Source organism: Lynx rufus, unplaced genomic scaffold, assembly GCF_022079265.1.
Source record: "Lynx rufus isolate CCGP_SWC_20201006 ecotype Redwood Valley unplaced genomic scaffold, mLynRuf1.p SCAF_6, whole genome shotgun sequence".
NCBI classification, from domain to species: Eukaryota; Metazoa; Chordata; class Mammalia; order Carnivora; family Felidae; genus Lynx; species Lynx rufus.
The window spans coordinates 17,694,062-17,709,949 of record NW_025814878.1 but is presented as its reverse complement, the minus strand read 5'-3'; the positions used below and the strand labels follow the sequence as shown (position 1 = coordinate 17,709,949).

General features: G+C 35.8%; 1 protein-coding gene across 1 annotated transcript in view; it reads left to right on the top strand.

The window, feature by feature from the left end:
* Positions 1-15,888, top strand: part of ADGRG6 (adhesion G protein-coupled receptor G6) — a 142,582-nt gene that overhangs the window by 68,207 nt on the left and 58,487 nt on the right. The window contains exons 4-6 of the mRNA XM_047102840.1: positions 3,740-4,363; positions 12,540-12,608; positions 14,846-14,929. Coding sequence (XP_046958796.1) covers positions 3,740-4,363; positions 12,540-12,608; positions 14,846-14,929 — 777 coding nt within the window. The remainder of the gene's footprint in view (positions 1-3,739; positions 4,364-12,539; positions 12,609-14,845; positions 14,930-15,888) is intronic.

The following is a 15,888-nucleotide window of genomic DNA, read 5'->3' as shown; positions in this document are numbered from 1 at the left end:
TAGGATTAGAATTTAAGGGCAAGAATCTCTTAATATCCTTCAGCATTCTCATTAGCAATATATAGTTACCAGATCCAAAATCTGGTTACAGTAGAGCTGAATTCTTTTATATTGTTTATATGCAGAGCATTTAAAGGCTGCTTGGAAGATATTGTAGATATTCCACAGCTAATAATTAAAAGCTGTACTTCTAACATCACTGAACATTTAAATTTTCCTATTCAGAAATCATTTTATTTTAGGCTTTTAAGATGCTGCCCTCTTAAGGAACTATGCTACGGAACAAATATAAAAAATTAGCATATAAATTAAAGTTAGTTATTTATAACTTAAGCTAATGAACAACATAGCCTGAGGAAAACACCTTAAAAATTTCTTTCTTTTTTTTTTAGTTGCTTAAACTTTTTTTAAATTGTGGTAAAATACATATAACATAAAATTTATTATCGTAAAACAGTTTTAGGTGCACAAGTCCATAGTGGTAAGCATATTCATACTGTTGTGCAACAAAGCCACAGAACTTTTTCATCTTGCAAAATGGAAACTCTATCCATAGAACAGCAACATCCCATTTTCCCCACCCCCAGCCCTTGACAAACACTATACTTTCTGCTTAAGAGTTTGAATTCCCTAGACTATAAGGGGAATCATATAGTATTTGTCTTTTTGCGACTGGATTATGTCACTAAGGATAATGTCTTCAAAGTTCATCTATGTTGTACCATAAGTCAAGTTTTCTGTCCAGTCTAGGGCTGAATAATATTCCCTTGGATGTACATACCACAATATCTTTATACATTTATCCATTGAGGGATGCTTGGATTGCTTCCACCTGTTGGCTATTGTGAATAAAGCTGCTACAAACATAGGTATACAAATATCTCTTCAAGGGGTACCTGGAAAGCTTAGTTGGTTAAGCTTCTGACTTCGGCTCAGGTCACAATCTCACAACTTGTGATTTCGAGCCCCACACTGGGCTGTGTGCTGACAGCTCAGAGCCTGGAGCCTGCTTCGGATTCTGTGTCTCTGTCTCTCTGTCTTTCTCTGCCTCTCCCCTACTTGCGTTCTGTCTCTCTCTCAAAAATAAGTAAACATTAAAAAATTATCTCTTCAAGACCCTTCCTCGGTATTTTTGGATATAGCCAGAAATGGAATTTAAGATTATATGGTAACTGTAATCTTAATTTTTTAAGGAACCCTCTTACCGTTTTTTTAATGAACCAACTGCAGTGGCTGCACCATTTTACTTTCCCACCAGCAGTGCACAGAATTTACAACTTCTTCACATCCTTGACAGCACTTGTTATTTTCTGTTTTGTTTTTTTTTTTGTATGTTTGTTTTTTATTTATTTATTTTTTAACGTGTTTTATTTTTTTATTTTTTTAAATTTACATCCAAATTAGTTAGCATATAGTGCAACAATGATTTCAGGAGTAGATTCCTTAGTGCCCCTTACCCATTTAGCCCATCTCCCCTCCCACAACCTCTGCAGCAACCCTCGGTTTGTTCTCCATATTTATGAGTCTCTTCTGTTTTGTCCCTCTCCGTGTTTTTATATTATTTTTGTTTCCCTTTCTTTATGTTCATCTGTTTTGTCTCTTGAAGTCCTCATATGAATGAAGTGATATGATTTTTGTTTTTCTCTTACTAATTTTGCTTAGCATAATACCCTCCAGTTCCATCCACGTAGTTGCAAATGGCGAGATTTCATTCTTTTTGATTGCCAAGTAATACTCCATTGTATGTAAATACCACATCTTTATCCATTCATCCATCGATGGACATTTGGGCTCTTTCCATACTTTGGCTATTGTTGATAGTGCTGCTGTGAACATGGGGGTGCATGTGTCCCTTCGAAACAGCACACCTGTACCCCGTGGATAAATGCCTAGTAGTGCAATTGATGGGTCATAGGGTAGTTTTATTTTTAGTTTTTTGAGGAACCTCCATACTGTTTTCCAGAGTGGCTACACCATCTTGCATTCCCAGCACCTTAAAAATTTCTAATGAAAGGAAAAAATATATTTCTATCAAATGTATTTCCCAGATTCTGGCATATCATAACATTTGAATAATCTTGGTCTCTCTAAAGCCTCTCTTTACTTAAGGAAAATTCAGGATTCAAGACTAGCTTCTTAAGTAAATATCATGTATGAAAGAAAGAACAAAAAAGAAAGGCACCATTATGAAAATGACTGACCCTCATTATTATAAACTTGGGTTTTGGTGGTAGAGTTATTTACTGTTTGTGAGTCACAATCACAAATGTGATTCACATTAGGTGCGTGTGTGGTTAATTGGAAAACATGTGCTTTAATTTTTCAAATGATGTTTTCAAAATTATAAAACCCTACAGGAAATTAGAAAAAAAAAGAAGCAAGTTAGAATTATCCATACATCTGTCATCTAGCCATAACTACTAATAAAACATTGATGGACATATTTCTTTCCAGCCCTTTAAACAATACATGTAGTATACTGGGTTCATATTACGTAAGTATCCCTTTGGGTAAATAGACCTATAAAGTGCTTTATATTTAAAAAGTAGACTGAAATCCACAATTCTATTAAACTCCACCATGCAGTTTTTACTAGAATATTTACATGAAAATGATGCCTTTACCATAGACCTATATTAAAATCTATTCAATCTAGCATTCCTTGAAGCCAGCATTAAAGAGAATTTTTGAGGAGAGCTACTTCTGTCTCAAACCGGTACATGTTTCACAGTGTCTATTATATTAACATAGGGTGAAATCCATTGTATTACTTACTAATTTCACATGTGTCACAGAAGGACTAGGCTAACGCATTTTATTTTGAATATATTATGCAGATGATAGTAATCATTATTAGTAATCAGTAACATTAGTAATTAGTCCTAGCTCTATACTGACTATAGCAGGCACTGTTCTAGTGCTTTCTAGGTATTATTTGATTCCTACTGACCACGTGTGCAATAGGTGTCACCGTCCTTCATTTTATGGATGAGGAGAAGAAGGTAGAGAGAGGTGGAGTAACATGTCCAAGGTCACATTGCATTTTGTGGAGGAGCTGGGATTGGAGGTGGCTGTGTCGCCCTTTTTACCTCTGCCCCTTGCCATCCCTCACAAAGGAACTCAAATACCCAGCTGTAAAGGAAATATAGCTTAAAATTCCATTTTTATTTTTACTTTTTTACTAGACTGCCTCTCCTTCATAGAATTATCTTTACCTTTGCTCCTGAAATATCCTGGTGATGGGGAAAATGAATAGGATATGGGGTCTCTGAAGGGGAGAGGGTGGCAGAGGACGGTTTGGGAAGAGTAAAAGGCAATTGTTAATGAAAAAAAGAACTATTAGCTATTACGTTTAGAAATTATTTGAAAACTAATATATTTTTGAAAATTTTAATGTATAAACAGCTTTCCTGAAACAGTAGTTTCCTGAATTTGGGTTTTTGGGATTTTCTTTTTCAGTTCAGGGATTAAAAAAAGATACTTATCAACTGGGTTGGCTATAACTCAGAAGTTTTGCTGTGAGATCCCACATACTCTAACGATTAGAGTTAATATGGATGGGATTACATGTAGTTTTACTGATACAAGGTAATGGGTTTGTGACAGTCATGAAGGAGGTGTGAGGCAAAAGTCAGTTGATCCAGAGTGGTGGGGGTGGGAGGGCATATCAGATGTTTTGCATCTCATTAGTTCGTATTTGACGTTAATACATTTTATGTGTTATTATGCTTTGTCCTAGTTGCTGTGTCCTTAAGGAACCAGAAGGTCATTTTACCGCAGACACTAGACAGTTATCAGGTATCTGTTGCCAAAAGTGTCTCTATTCCAGAGCTCAGCGCTTTCACTCTCTGCTTTGAAGCAACCAAAATTGGCAAGGAAGACCATGAATGGACAGCCTTCTCCTACTCAAATGGGTCCTCCACACAGCTACTCGGTTTTGGAAAGGCCAAGAGTGGTTACTTTCTTTCTATTTCTGGCTCAAAATGCTTCCTAAACAGTGTGTTACCTGTAAAGGATAAAGAAGACATTTTCACAGAAAGCTTTGAGCAGCTCTGCATCACTTGGAATAATTCTCTGGGCTTTATTGGTGTAAATTTCAAAAGAAACTATGAAGCAGTTCCCTGCGATTCTACCATTAATAAAGTGATTCCTGGAAATGGGAAATTGCTGTTAGGCTCCAGTCACAATGAGATTGCCTCTCTAAAAGGGGACATTTATAACTTTCGACTTTGGAATTTTACCATGAATTCCAAAATCCTCTCTAACCTCAGCTGTAATGTGAAAGGGAATGTGGTCGACTGGCAAAATGACTTCTGGAATATCCCAACCCTAGCTCTGAAAGCAGAAAGCAACCTAAGCTGTGGTAAGTCTGGGCATATTCACACTTTGTTTTTTAAAGCATTGTTCTATGGATGTTGGTCAACAAGAAATTATACATAAACACACACACACCATATACATATACATATACATATATACATATATATGTGTATATATATATATATATGTATGTATATATAGGTAGTTGTCATTAATGAGCTTTTTTTTTTTTTAATGTTTATTTTTGAGAGACAGAGTATGAATGAGGGAGAGGCAAAGAGAGAGGAAGACACAGAATCCAAAGCAGGCTCCAGGCTCTGAGCTGTCAGTACAGAGCCCAGCGTGGGGCTCGAATGTATGGACTGTGAGATCATGACCTGAGCTGAAGTCAGATGCTTAACTGACTGAGCCACCCAGGTGCTCCTGAGCTTTTTAATTTCTAAAATTTTGTATGCTCAGCCATACACAGCATACATTTGATTACAAACCATATTTATTCAATCAAAGCTTTTGGTCCTACCATATTAAAGTTTTCCTTATGTCATAAAATGTCACACAGTTTATCACTGATGTAACAAGAGTGGTAACTAGGACACCTCAAATAGAAATGTTTACACCAGGACTGAAATAAAAGAAGTTAATAAGTATTGTTTTTAATCACAAAGATATCGTGAAAAGTTGATCTTTATGACATTTCTAGTACCTTATTTAAATAAACAACCACCACCTAAAAGAATGCTGTTTACTCAGCCAGGATAAAATACCAAAGATATCCATTTTATGGAAAAATCTTTGATAATCAGGAATTATCAATTTTTTCTTTGAGCTTTTTTTCTCTGTTTGAAAATGACTATTTGTCATCTGTTGCCCTTTATGGTTGCTCTTTGAGAGACTTAAATGTGATATTACTGGAAGTAGCTAAATGCAAAATATTTAGGAAAATAATTCTATATAGCAACATTATATTAAAATAGACTATCAAACATTCTTTATGTGCATGAGTTAATTTTAGAAATCATTATTTTATTACAAGACTGATTAAAATACAAAAGTAGAAGTTTCATTATCACTTTTGAATGTCATATGACTAAATTGTTGATAATAGATACTTTTTAGTCACAGAGATAACTTTCCTTAAAAGAGGAAAGAAGTGGGGGTCGCCTGGGTGGCTCAGTTGGTTGGGCATCCGACTTCAGCTCAGGTCATGATCTCGCAGTTTGGGAGTTCGAGCCCCGCGTCGGGCTCTGTGCTGACAGCTCAGAGCCTGGAGCCTGCTTTGGATTCTGTGTCTACCTCCCTGTCTGCCCCTCCTCCGCTTATGCTCTGTCTCTCTCTGTCTCTCTGACTCTCTCTCAGAAATAAACATTAAAAAAAATTTTTTTAAAGGGAGGGGGATAATAAGGGGTCTAATATTAAAAAGAAATTCTCATGTGACTTTGGAGGGGGTTTTACCAGAAATACATTCCCGATAATATGAACAAAGTGGGACCCATTTGAAGATCTGGGACCACCTCCCCAGTTTGCGACCGGTGTGTATCCTTCTGCTCTGGGGAATTCTTGCCCCCTAACCCTCAGGGTAAGTCACTCATTGCTCTGTGTGGTCCATGGTGCGTCTGCAAATGGTGGGAGGCTATTAAGTGGTGTCATTGGAGAGATACCTCCTTGTGGGTTGTTGGACAGAGGGTAAACCACAACTGTATTCTAGAAGAAGACCGAAGAAGTTTGTGAAGGAGCTAATGGTGTTCCTCAGCATCCCCTCAGTCTGCTTAGCTACAGAGGATGTTCAGGGACTCCTGAGAAGTCTTTCATTCGGTGAGGAAATGGAGAAGATCAAGTGTGTGGGTTTGGTGTGAGATGGTGAGCGGTGAGAGGGCAGTGATGTTCTTCCTTCATCCAGGGTGATTCTCTTTACTCCAGGGACCTGTTTTCACCATAGCCCATTAAAAAGTCATAATACAGACCATTTAATAGTTGCCTTTCTATGGGGTTATGTTTGAGGACTGTGGCAACCAAAAAAAATTTTTGAGTAGATATATTAATAATTGCTTATACTTAAGTTATACGCTTAATTTGAATACTCAATACATATTATGTAGTAGGTACTGTTTTAAGGTCTTTACACATATTAACTGTTTTCTACAACACAGATCCCATGATGTGGGTTTTATTACCAACCCTATTTTGCAGACGAGAAATCTGAGGCACAAAGAAATTAAGTAATTTATGCAGTGTTACTTCATTAATTAGTGGCCACGCCAGGAAGTGAACTCAAAAAGTTAGGTTTTAGAGCTGTGCTCTCTTATAAGTGTAAATTAGACCGTCTTTTGGAAAATGCAGCACTAGAAGGTGAGCCACACTAGAGTAGGTGAGCTGCTTCTTGCCTGGATGAGGAGTATGATGGTTCAGGTGTGATCGGTGGGAAAACACTAGCTTTCCAGGGCATGAACACTGTATTTGTTTATTGGGGTTTTTTTAGACATTTATTCATTTTTTTTTTTTTTTTTGAGAGACAGAGACAGTATGAGCAGGCAAGGACAGAGAGAGAGGGAGACACAGAATCTGAGGCAGGCTCCAGGCTCTGAGCTGTCAGCACAGAGCCCGATGTGGGGCTCGAACCCACGAACAGTGAGATCATAACCTGAGCCGAAGTCAGAAACTTAACTGACTGAGCCACCCAGGCGCCCCAACATTGTATTTGTTTTAAGCAAAATTAATAAGATTTCTTTCCTGTGTTGCTTCTTGGATACATTAGTATGATAAAATGTGAAGAATATACATGGATTCCTAAACTCTGTAAGAAATCCTCTAGACCAGAGGTTGGCAAACTAGGAAAGTTTTATTGCAACCCAACCATGCCTAAGAGGTTTTGTATTGTCTAAGGCTGCCTCTGGGCCACAGTGACAGAGTTGGTGATTGTGAGAGACAGAAACATGGCCCGCCATCCTAAAATTTTTCTGTCTGGCCCTTTAAGAGAAACTTTGCCCATCCTTAAAACTAGTCCAGAGAATCATGAGGGTCCAAGTTTCTGAAGCACATACTTGGGATGACACTGGAAAAGATCTGCTAGATCTCCTGGGCCACATGTAGTTAAACCAGCCACTTATGGGCTCATTTAGCTTTTAGACATTGATGATGGCAGTGGCCTTTACCTGTTATCCTTTATTTGTAATTGTTCCACATAATGCTTTTAAACAATGATTTATTACCAACATTAAAAAATTAGACTTGAAATAAAGATAAATTTTTGGATTCTCTGGCAAACAAGAAACTAAACCTGGGTTAGTATTGGTGCCTGGCCAACACAGCTGGGGGGAAGTGGTATCTGCTTCTTACAGAGGGAGAGGACTTCTCAACCCTTACCATTCTTTGTATTCTTTCCACGCCAACCCCCTTCCATCTTTAGATGGCCTTCTGGCCCCAGTAGGCATTTCTGCTTGGGAATCCCAACTTAAGCTAGTCTCTTCACTTAATATAAGGCAAGAAACTGAATTTTTTTTTTTTTAAAGTGGCCAAGGCAGTTGGTGAGCTAAAATGTAGATCTCCTCTCTCCCTTCCCCAGGATTCATTTATGGATATTCTTCAACACTGTCTTTACAACTCCTTTCCCAAGGCTTAGGATTACTGGAATGCATCAAACACATGCTTGGGTAACTTAGCCATCTGTAAGTTTTCAAAATGATTTCATTGAAAGAGCACAAGTTACAGAATCCGTGTATTTGAATTCCTTTAATTTTTATGGTGGTCCTCTTGACATTCCATGATGATGCAAACACCCCATTCCATGGATTCAGATATCCTGGGCTATGTTTCAGGAGTCATAACGGGAGAGGGAGTTTCCTGCTGCTCAGTCATCAGCTTTGGGAGTTGAAGAACCCAAGTCACTTATTAACTGACAGGAAATACCTGTCACAGAGATCATATCTAAGCTTGTTAGCTATGCAGAACTTCAACACATAAAAAAGTTTGCTCTATTAACATTTTAACCTTTCTTTCTTTCTTTTTATTTTTTTTTTCTGGAACATTTTGGCTTGCTCTTTATGGTAACTAATTTCCAAAAACTAATGATCAGTACAGTAACCAATGGGAAAATAGAATTTCATGCCTGACATTCCATTGGACTGACAATATCTGTTAAATATGACCTTTAATTCCAGAATCAACTTGCGGTAGAGGAATGAATAGATTTTCCAAAGGTCTATTGCCGAGTAAATTATAATGTGAAAAACGATGGTAAAATAGAACTGATTCCATCTAATGTTAAAACATTCAGTCATTTGTTTCAAATAGTAAATACCCTAGCCTTCATGTAATCAACGTATAATTAATTAATGTTTCAACAAGTTCAGAATTATACTTTTTTTGTTTTCCTACACTAGCCTCGTTGGGGAATTATACCTTAATTAAGAAATTTTCAGCAGGTCTTTTTTATTATTAACATAGTTAATCTTGTCAGCCTTTTCCAGAAGGAAATGCTTTATTTAGCAGTAATTCTTTTTCATTTTATAGCATCATTCTTTTTCTTAGAACAATTTTATTAAGCATATTCAGTTTTATGACCTCTATGGATAGACGGTTTTCCTAGTGGACTCTTTAATTATAATGGCAAGTATTCGCCTGTGTTATGATTCAGTTTAGATACTGGCTAATGTCCATCACTTTTCACAAAGAACAGACAGTGCCTTCTATACCAGTTTTATTTATTTTACTGACGACTGCTCTTTCCTGAGGAGTGGTACAGTATAACTCTGTGAATAGTCCAAGTTCAAACCAACTACATTTAGTTAATAAGCATTTATTAACCACTTCCATTTATTAACTGCTTGTGGATGGAGAGATAAGACACAATTCTTAAGTACCCAACTTGGTTGTTATTCTTTTCTAGACATTTTTGGATTGGTACTGATTTTTCTTTTCACTTCCAGCATTTTGCGCTTAATTATCAAGGCTTCATCAACTCTTGGATTCCTACCCTTCCATTTTCAATTATTACGGTTCTGTCTTCCACAGCCATAAAATTCTGACTCATTGTTGGCTCCTTCCTTTTATCTCTAAAAAAAAAATTACTGAGTGTAGCATTTTTAGATAACTGAATTATTTTTTAAATAATAAAATAAAGATGAAATTACTTTATCTTTACAAAGGACTTTATTCTTTGAAGATGTCCAAACTCTTTATGAGCATAAATAGCTTCCAGAAATAATGTGTTGTAAATATATTTATGAAAATTTATAAAATTCTATTTAGTAATCCTGCAAAGAGGACTTGAAAGCAATTTTTTTTTCTCAATGTTGCAACTCACTGTGAGGATTTAGTGCTACTGTTATTTGGATTATCATTGTGTAGAATGTCAGATGAGCTGTTAGGTGTGCATCAGTCTTTTTTACCACAACTTGTGTAAATAGTGACTCCTTTCAAAGCGGCAGGATTTGGGAAGAACAACAGAGAGAGAAGAAAGATTAATAGCTTTGCAGCTTTTCAGTGATTACATTCCCCCCCTCCCAGGGAAATTTGGCTCTAAATGTTACAGTTAATATTAAGTAAATACCCTTAAAAACCTTTCTGGTATCCATAAACATCAGTGAACACACATAGGTCACATTTTGAAAATAATTCCTTGATACTAATTATATCATTATCCAGGAATGAGAATTGGTTCCTCTTCCTTAACAATCTGGCCTATAAATATGTCCACCTAGGAAAATTAATTGCGAGAATAACTTTTTTTATGCAGATGTGCTGAAAATGGAACCAGGTGGGAATAAAGAGTTTGTGTGCCCTTTTTATATTTTAGGTATTTGTTTACGTAATTTGGTATATTTGTAATGGAAGCTTTCATTTATCAGTGTAATTTCCTTTTGATTAAATTTGTCACTTGTACTTACACTATTTAGTCTTCAGATTTAATTTCTGTTGCCACAGTGAATTGTCATAAACCAGTGTTTATTGAGTGTTTTATAATACAGTATCAATTTGCTAAACTGTGAGTACCCAAAAAAGGACAACTGATCAGTTTAAATATTGAGAAATGTTACTTTTTCCCTGACAAGGACGTCACATACTGGAACTTGCTATCATACAGTGAAACTGAGGAAATGTTAAAGAAAATTGTTAAATATCTTGCTCTAAATCATAACTCTTCTGATTTTCTTTCCTCATTTCTACCCTGAGTCCTTCAATATACTGCAGTGGACGTGTAGTTAGCCTAGAAACTTCTTTCCCACAGCACTGTCTCCTTATCTTTCTTTGTCTTCCAGAGATACTGTATCAGTGTCAGAAGTGGCCTAAGGAACCTTTGACTGCCAGCATTGTGTGTAATCTGAGCAGCACAGGAACTCCATCCAAGGGTCTCTCTCTCTCTGTCTCTCTCTCTTATGTTGCAGTGGCTGACATTTTCTCATTTTGAGTTTTAAAGGTTTTTTAATTTTCAGAAGTTCCTCACTAAAATATAAGTACCTAACAGAGAAGTGAGACTCTTCAAGAAGGGGGGAGAAGTTGAGTGTGATAAGAAAGAATAGTGGACAGAAAATATTGATGGTAAAATCCTACCTGAATCCTGACTAAGGCAAGCCTCAACTTCTGCCTCTTCACATGCCTTTTTCCATAGTCCATTTGTCTAAGTTTTCAATCTTTCAAACTCGCCCTCCCTGTCTCTGCTTCCTTTCATAGCCAACCTTCCTCTTTTTGCATTCACATCTCAAATGGCGGTCATTCGTTCTTCATTCCCACACTACTGAAACTAATTCCTGTACAGCTACTACCAGAATTCCAATGTAAAGTTAAACGTCTTCTCGGTTTTGATCATTCTTGACCTTTCTAGTATACTTGACACAGCCACACCCTCTGTGAAACTTCTGTAAAACCACCTTCTACCAGAACTGGTTTTACTTCTCAAATTTAGAGCTCTTTTACTTTTTAAATAGTATGATACTTAAATATAGGAATGTCTATGATTCCATCAAATCTACACTCTAGCTTGAGTCATCCCAGACATGTCTGTAGATTCTGTGGCATAGTTTCTTGGCTAGACCTCCCAACAAAAATGTGTACACCTGCCCGCGTATCCAGATGTCACACAGGCACCTCATTTCTCATTACTGGACTTACTGTTCATTCCACCTCACCTAAGTTTTCTTTTAGTATTTCCTCTTTCCTTTTATGAGATCATTATGTACCAATTTCTCAAGCTGGAAACCAGAAAAATGTCCCCTAGTCTATCCCCTAGCCTTCTCCTCCAATTCGTTACCAAATGTTGTACATTCTATCTTCAGATGTCTTGTATCCATCACTTTCTTGCCATCCTCACTGTACTCAAGTCTGAATTATTAATATTGTTTATTATTATTGTATCTTCTCTTTTACCTGTCCATGGAGACTCAAAGGCAGTTTCAAATTTAAAATCTAATTTTCTTACTTAGTTTCCTTTCATAGTTTCCTTTAAGAAAGAATTCAAAATGTTATCAACCATTGATGATGCATCTAGAAATTTGTTCAGTAAAGCTTGAGTACCCATCTACTAGGTGTGTGGGATTCACCAATGGAAGACAGAGCCCCACCGTTCATGGGGCCAGCATTCTATAAGGCCCTCCACAAGTATCGGTTACCTATATATCTGATCATTCCTACTCTACTCCAGTAATGCCATATCACCCAGGTTCCCAGAACTTTTACTAGAAAATCAACTCTAAACTTCTTTCTTGCTGAGGATGTGTCAGTAAAAAAAAGTTTGAAATGAAAAGACACAGAGACCAATTTGAAGTCACAGAAGCATATTTCTGGGATTGTAAATAGCATACGCTGGTGCCTGTGAACCAGAAATATGCATTTTATGAATATTAATAATATCCAAATTCACTTTTGAAACTTAGCTTTGACGTTTATATTACTTTATTTATATGAATTTCTAAATCTATTCTATGAAAAGGCCCCGGACTTTTTACACAAACTCTAATGGGCAGGAGCACTTCTCTTCCTTTCATCTGTGAAGTGTCAATAAATGGAGTTACAGATTTTGAGGGAAATGTTGGTAACTTGATTTTACATTTGTGGAAATGAAGACCCAAAGATTGAGAGACTTTCTTGATGTTGGAGTGTTATTGCTGGACACTTCTAGGTCTGCTCCTATTATGCCAACCAGAAGATTCATGGATTTTTTTTTTCTTGGATAATGCCATTAAATCCGAAATTTAGATAACTTGTGTCATCCTTTTGTATTGATCAAGGTTCCTACCTGATCCCACTCCCGGCCACAGAACTAGCCAACTGTGCAGATCTGGGGACCCTCTGCCAAGGTAGGGAGCCAGCGTTGTCCTCTGGACTCTGTGTCCTACTTGCTATTTTGGGTAATGTGTTTGAAGTTATTTTGATTATTATCTTAATTTTCACTTGAGAAGCCAAAGCCCAGCAAAACAGAAGAATTTCTGGCTGTGTCTTAGTTGTGTGGGTGCATAGTACATACACTGTGGAGAAAGAATGCATTCACACACTAGATGACCGTATTTCCATAAAGCATGAGGTTTTTTAAATGTGAATGATTATATGCTCTTAAACAGGGATTTATTTCATTTTTTTCTCTTTTTATTTTCAAGATTATTGCAAAGGTCCGGTATAAATATAGTCACACACTATTTTGAAAAAAGTATTCATGTGCGACAAAGAAGGGGATAATTAAGTTAAATATTCAGTTAAGCTTATGACAAGATTATAAGGCAATTTATGGTGTATAATATAACTTAAATATTAAGATGAAAATACTTATATTAAACTAATATTAATATAATTTTATTATTATAATTCACATTGACTATATTATGGCCAGTATTCCAATTATATATTATTATTAGATAGTTGCATGCTAATAATATATAATTAAAGTCATGTAAGTTTTGAGATAATAATATAAATATTTTGCTTTAATTTTATCATTGCTCCTTCTAATTACTCATGACCCATTTCATCCATTTGTTCTATTAAATATTTCTTTATGACGTAGCATGTTCTATGTACCACATTAAGAATCATGACAGTGCCTTTGAAAAAGCTGGATCTCTTATTAAGAGAATCGGAGAATGATTCTCCGATTATAGAAGGGGTTATAGAAGGGCTTCGAAGTGGATCAAAACCTCAGCTCTCTTCTGTGGTTCTAGTGTAGGGGTAGATGTAATTCAGTATTAGCTTTGCTTCTTTTCTGATACATTATTTCTTGATATCATTACTGATGAATAACCTAGAAAAATAAAGTCATTTGAATGACCTATAAAAATAAAGTCATTGTGTGGTGTCCACAATCAGCATAGTTTTAAAATAGTTATATAAAATAGAAAGAAACATTAATTGTGCTTAGTTCAAGATCTGAAGGGTTTAAAATTTTTTTCTTTTAATCTGAGATGTCTATCGAACTGATTCCTGAGTCTCTGATGCTGGGCAGGAAAGCCCAGCATTTTCCCCCTCGTGTCCTAAGTGACCAAAAAGCATTTTCATAATCATTGATGTATTTTGCACTACGATAAATATAGTTGATTGTCCATTATTTTAAAAAATAAATTCTTAAGCATTATTTATTATTTTGAAATGGAAAATCATTTTAGTTAAGGATGTATATTTTGAGTCAAAGAATTTAGCTTTCAGAAGGTAGTCATAATCACTTAAACGTTTTTAAATTTAAGTAATTGTAAATTGAGATATATAAGAAATGGTCATTGTACATACAAATGTACATCTAATACAAGCATACTCCTAAGATAAACTAATATTGTTTTACTACATATATAACTCTTTGAGTCTCTTAGAAAGCTATTAAAGCACTACATAAAGGTTTAATCTTGGAAGTTTTAATAGTATAAAAAGCATAGCTATGACATAATTCCTTGAAAATGGCCTCCCTGTAAGGCTTTTCCTTATGAAATTCATTTTATCTGTCAATGTTTAGTAGAGTTACTGAGATCTGTAAATGGTTGATTCTATACATTATATTCCATATAGTCTATACATTTCATTCTCTTTGTTTTGTTTACATTTATCTTCTCAAGGAGATATACATTTTCTTCTGAGACTTTAGTTCTCTAGCCTCAGCATATCAGGAAGAGTAACTTAGTTTAGAAAGCTGACAGGTGAGGTGCAGACTGCCTTCTGCGACCTTCTTTTTTTCTTTTCTTTTTTTTTTTTTTTTTAATACAAACTTAGGAAATCGAGTTCTAGAAAGATTGAATTAGTAAACCACTACGTGGTCATTAACCTGTTAATGGCAGACCTCGGTCTAGAACCTCGACGCTCTTTCTCCTGTTCCTTTGTGCCAACTCCAGACTCCTGTGCATTCTAATACCAAAGGCCATATGAAGTGATTCTTAATGTGCCATAGGAAGCATTGCTTCATTTTACGCATTATAACCCTAGAGTCTGTTGTAGTTAGTAGCAAGAAATGGTTCCTATTCCTCCTCTATATATTTTCAAGCATTAATTATAGAGTGCTCATCCATATTAACTGTCATTGCTCCTTGCAAAATTACATCTCTCTCATCTTTATTACCAGCTACTGTAGACTCTCCTAGTACTACACCACCCACTGTCACCACTAACATGCCTGTTACTAATAGAATCGATAAACAAAGGAATGGTAAGAAATCATTACCTTTTATATTTGTAGTATGTCTGATGTGATAACAAATTGTATTCTAAGAGTGGGGATACCTAAGCGTCAAACAAAATTTCTGTTTGTGGAATAATTGGGAACATTTGTACATTTGTAAGGTTAGTAAAATAAATCGATGTCCCTTGAATCCCTTGAATTCCTTTTTCTAATGACCAGTGGAATGACCACATTTCCAGTACTACTCTCATGCACTTTTCGCTAACATTGCTGTCAAAGGAAGCTCTAAGAGAAAGGCACTTAATTAAAAGGAATTAATTTGCTTTATGTGAAATATCTGAAAAAATATTCATGGTATTTTGTCAGACTATTCCCTTCATGAAACCAGTTTTTTAAGGAACTTTATGATTTCAAAAAAACTAATGCTGGTGATGTAATTTCTCACTGAAATCAACTTTTATGTTTAAGCGTTGGTGACATTTAGATCAATTTATATGGTAATACGTTGCTGTCTGTTTTTATTTGTTGAAGAATAATGGTTAGAATGTGATTGCGTATCAACTAAGTCCATTTTTGGCTGACAAAATTTCAGTTAAGTGCCAATACTTCTTGACTTTTTTTCCATATATACTTCACTATATATATTATTTGTAATTTGCAAATATGGCAGTTAATAGGATATAAGATACGAGCAGGGAAAATGCCAGGTAACTTGAATTATTATTTAGTCTGCTACCTATATGGACCACATAGCCTTTTGGTAATTCGGAGTAAATGATTTAAGTTTCTTCTAGAAAAGAGAAATTCCAATCAGGTGACCACAGCATTGCCTTGAATACAGTAATATTCTCAAATATGAGCTATTAGAAACAAAGGAATTTTCTCAACCCCAATCATTTCACTTGTGAGGCCAAAACATCTGCAGTATATCACCAAGGACAAAAACCCAGAGAAAAGAAACCCACATAGTTCATTTTTTCTTTGGC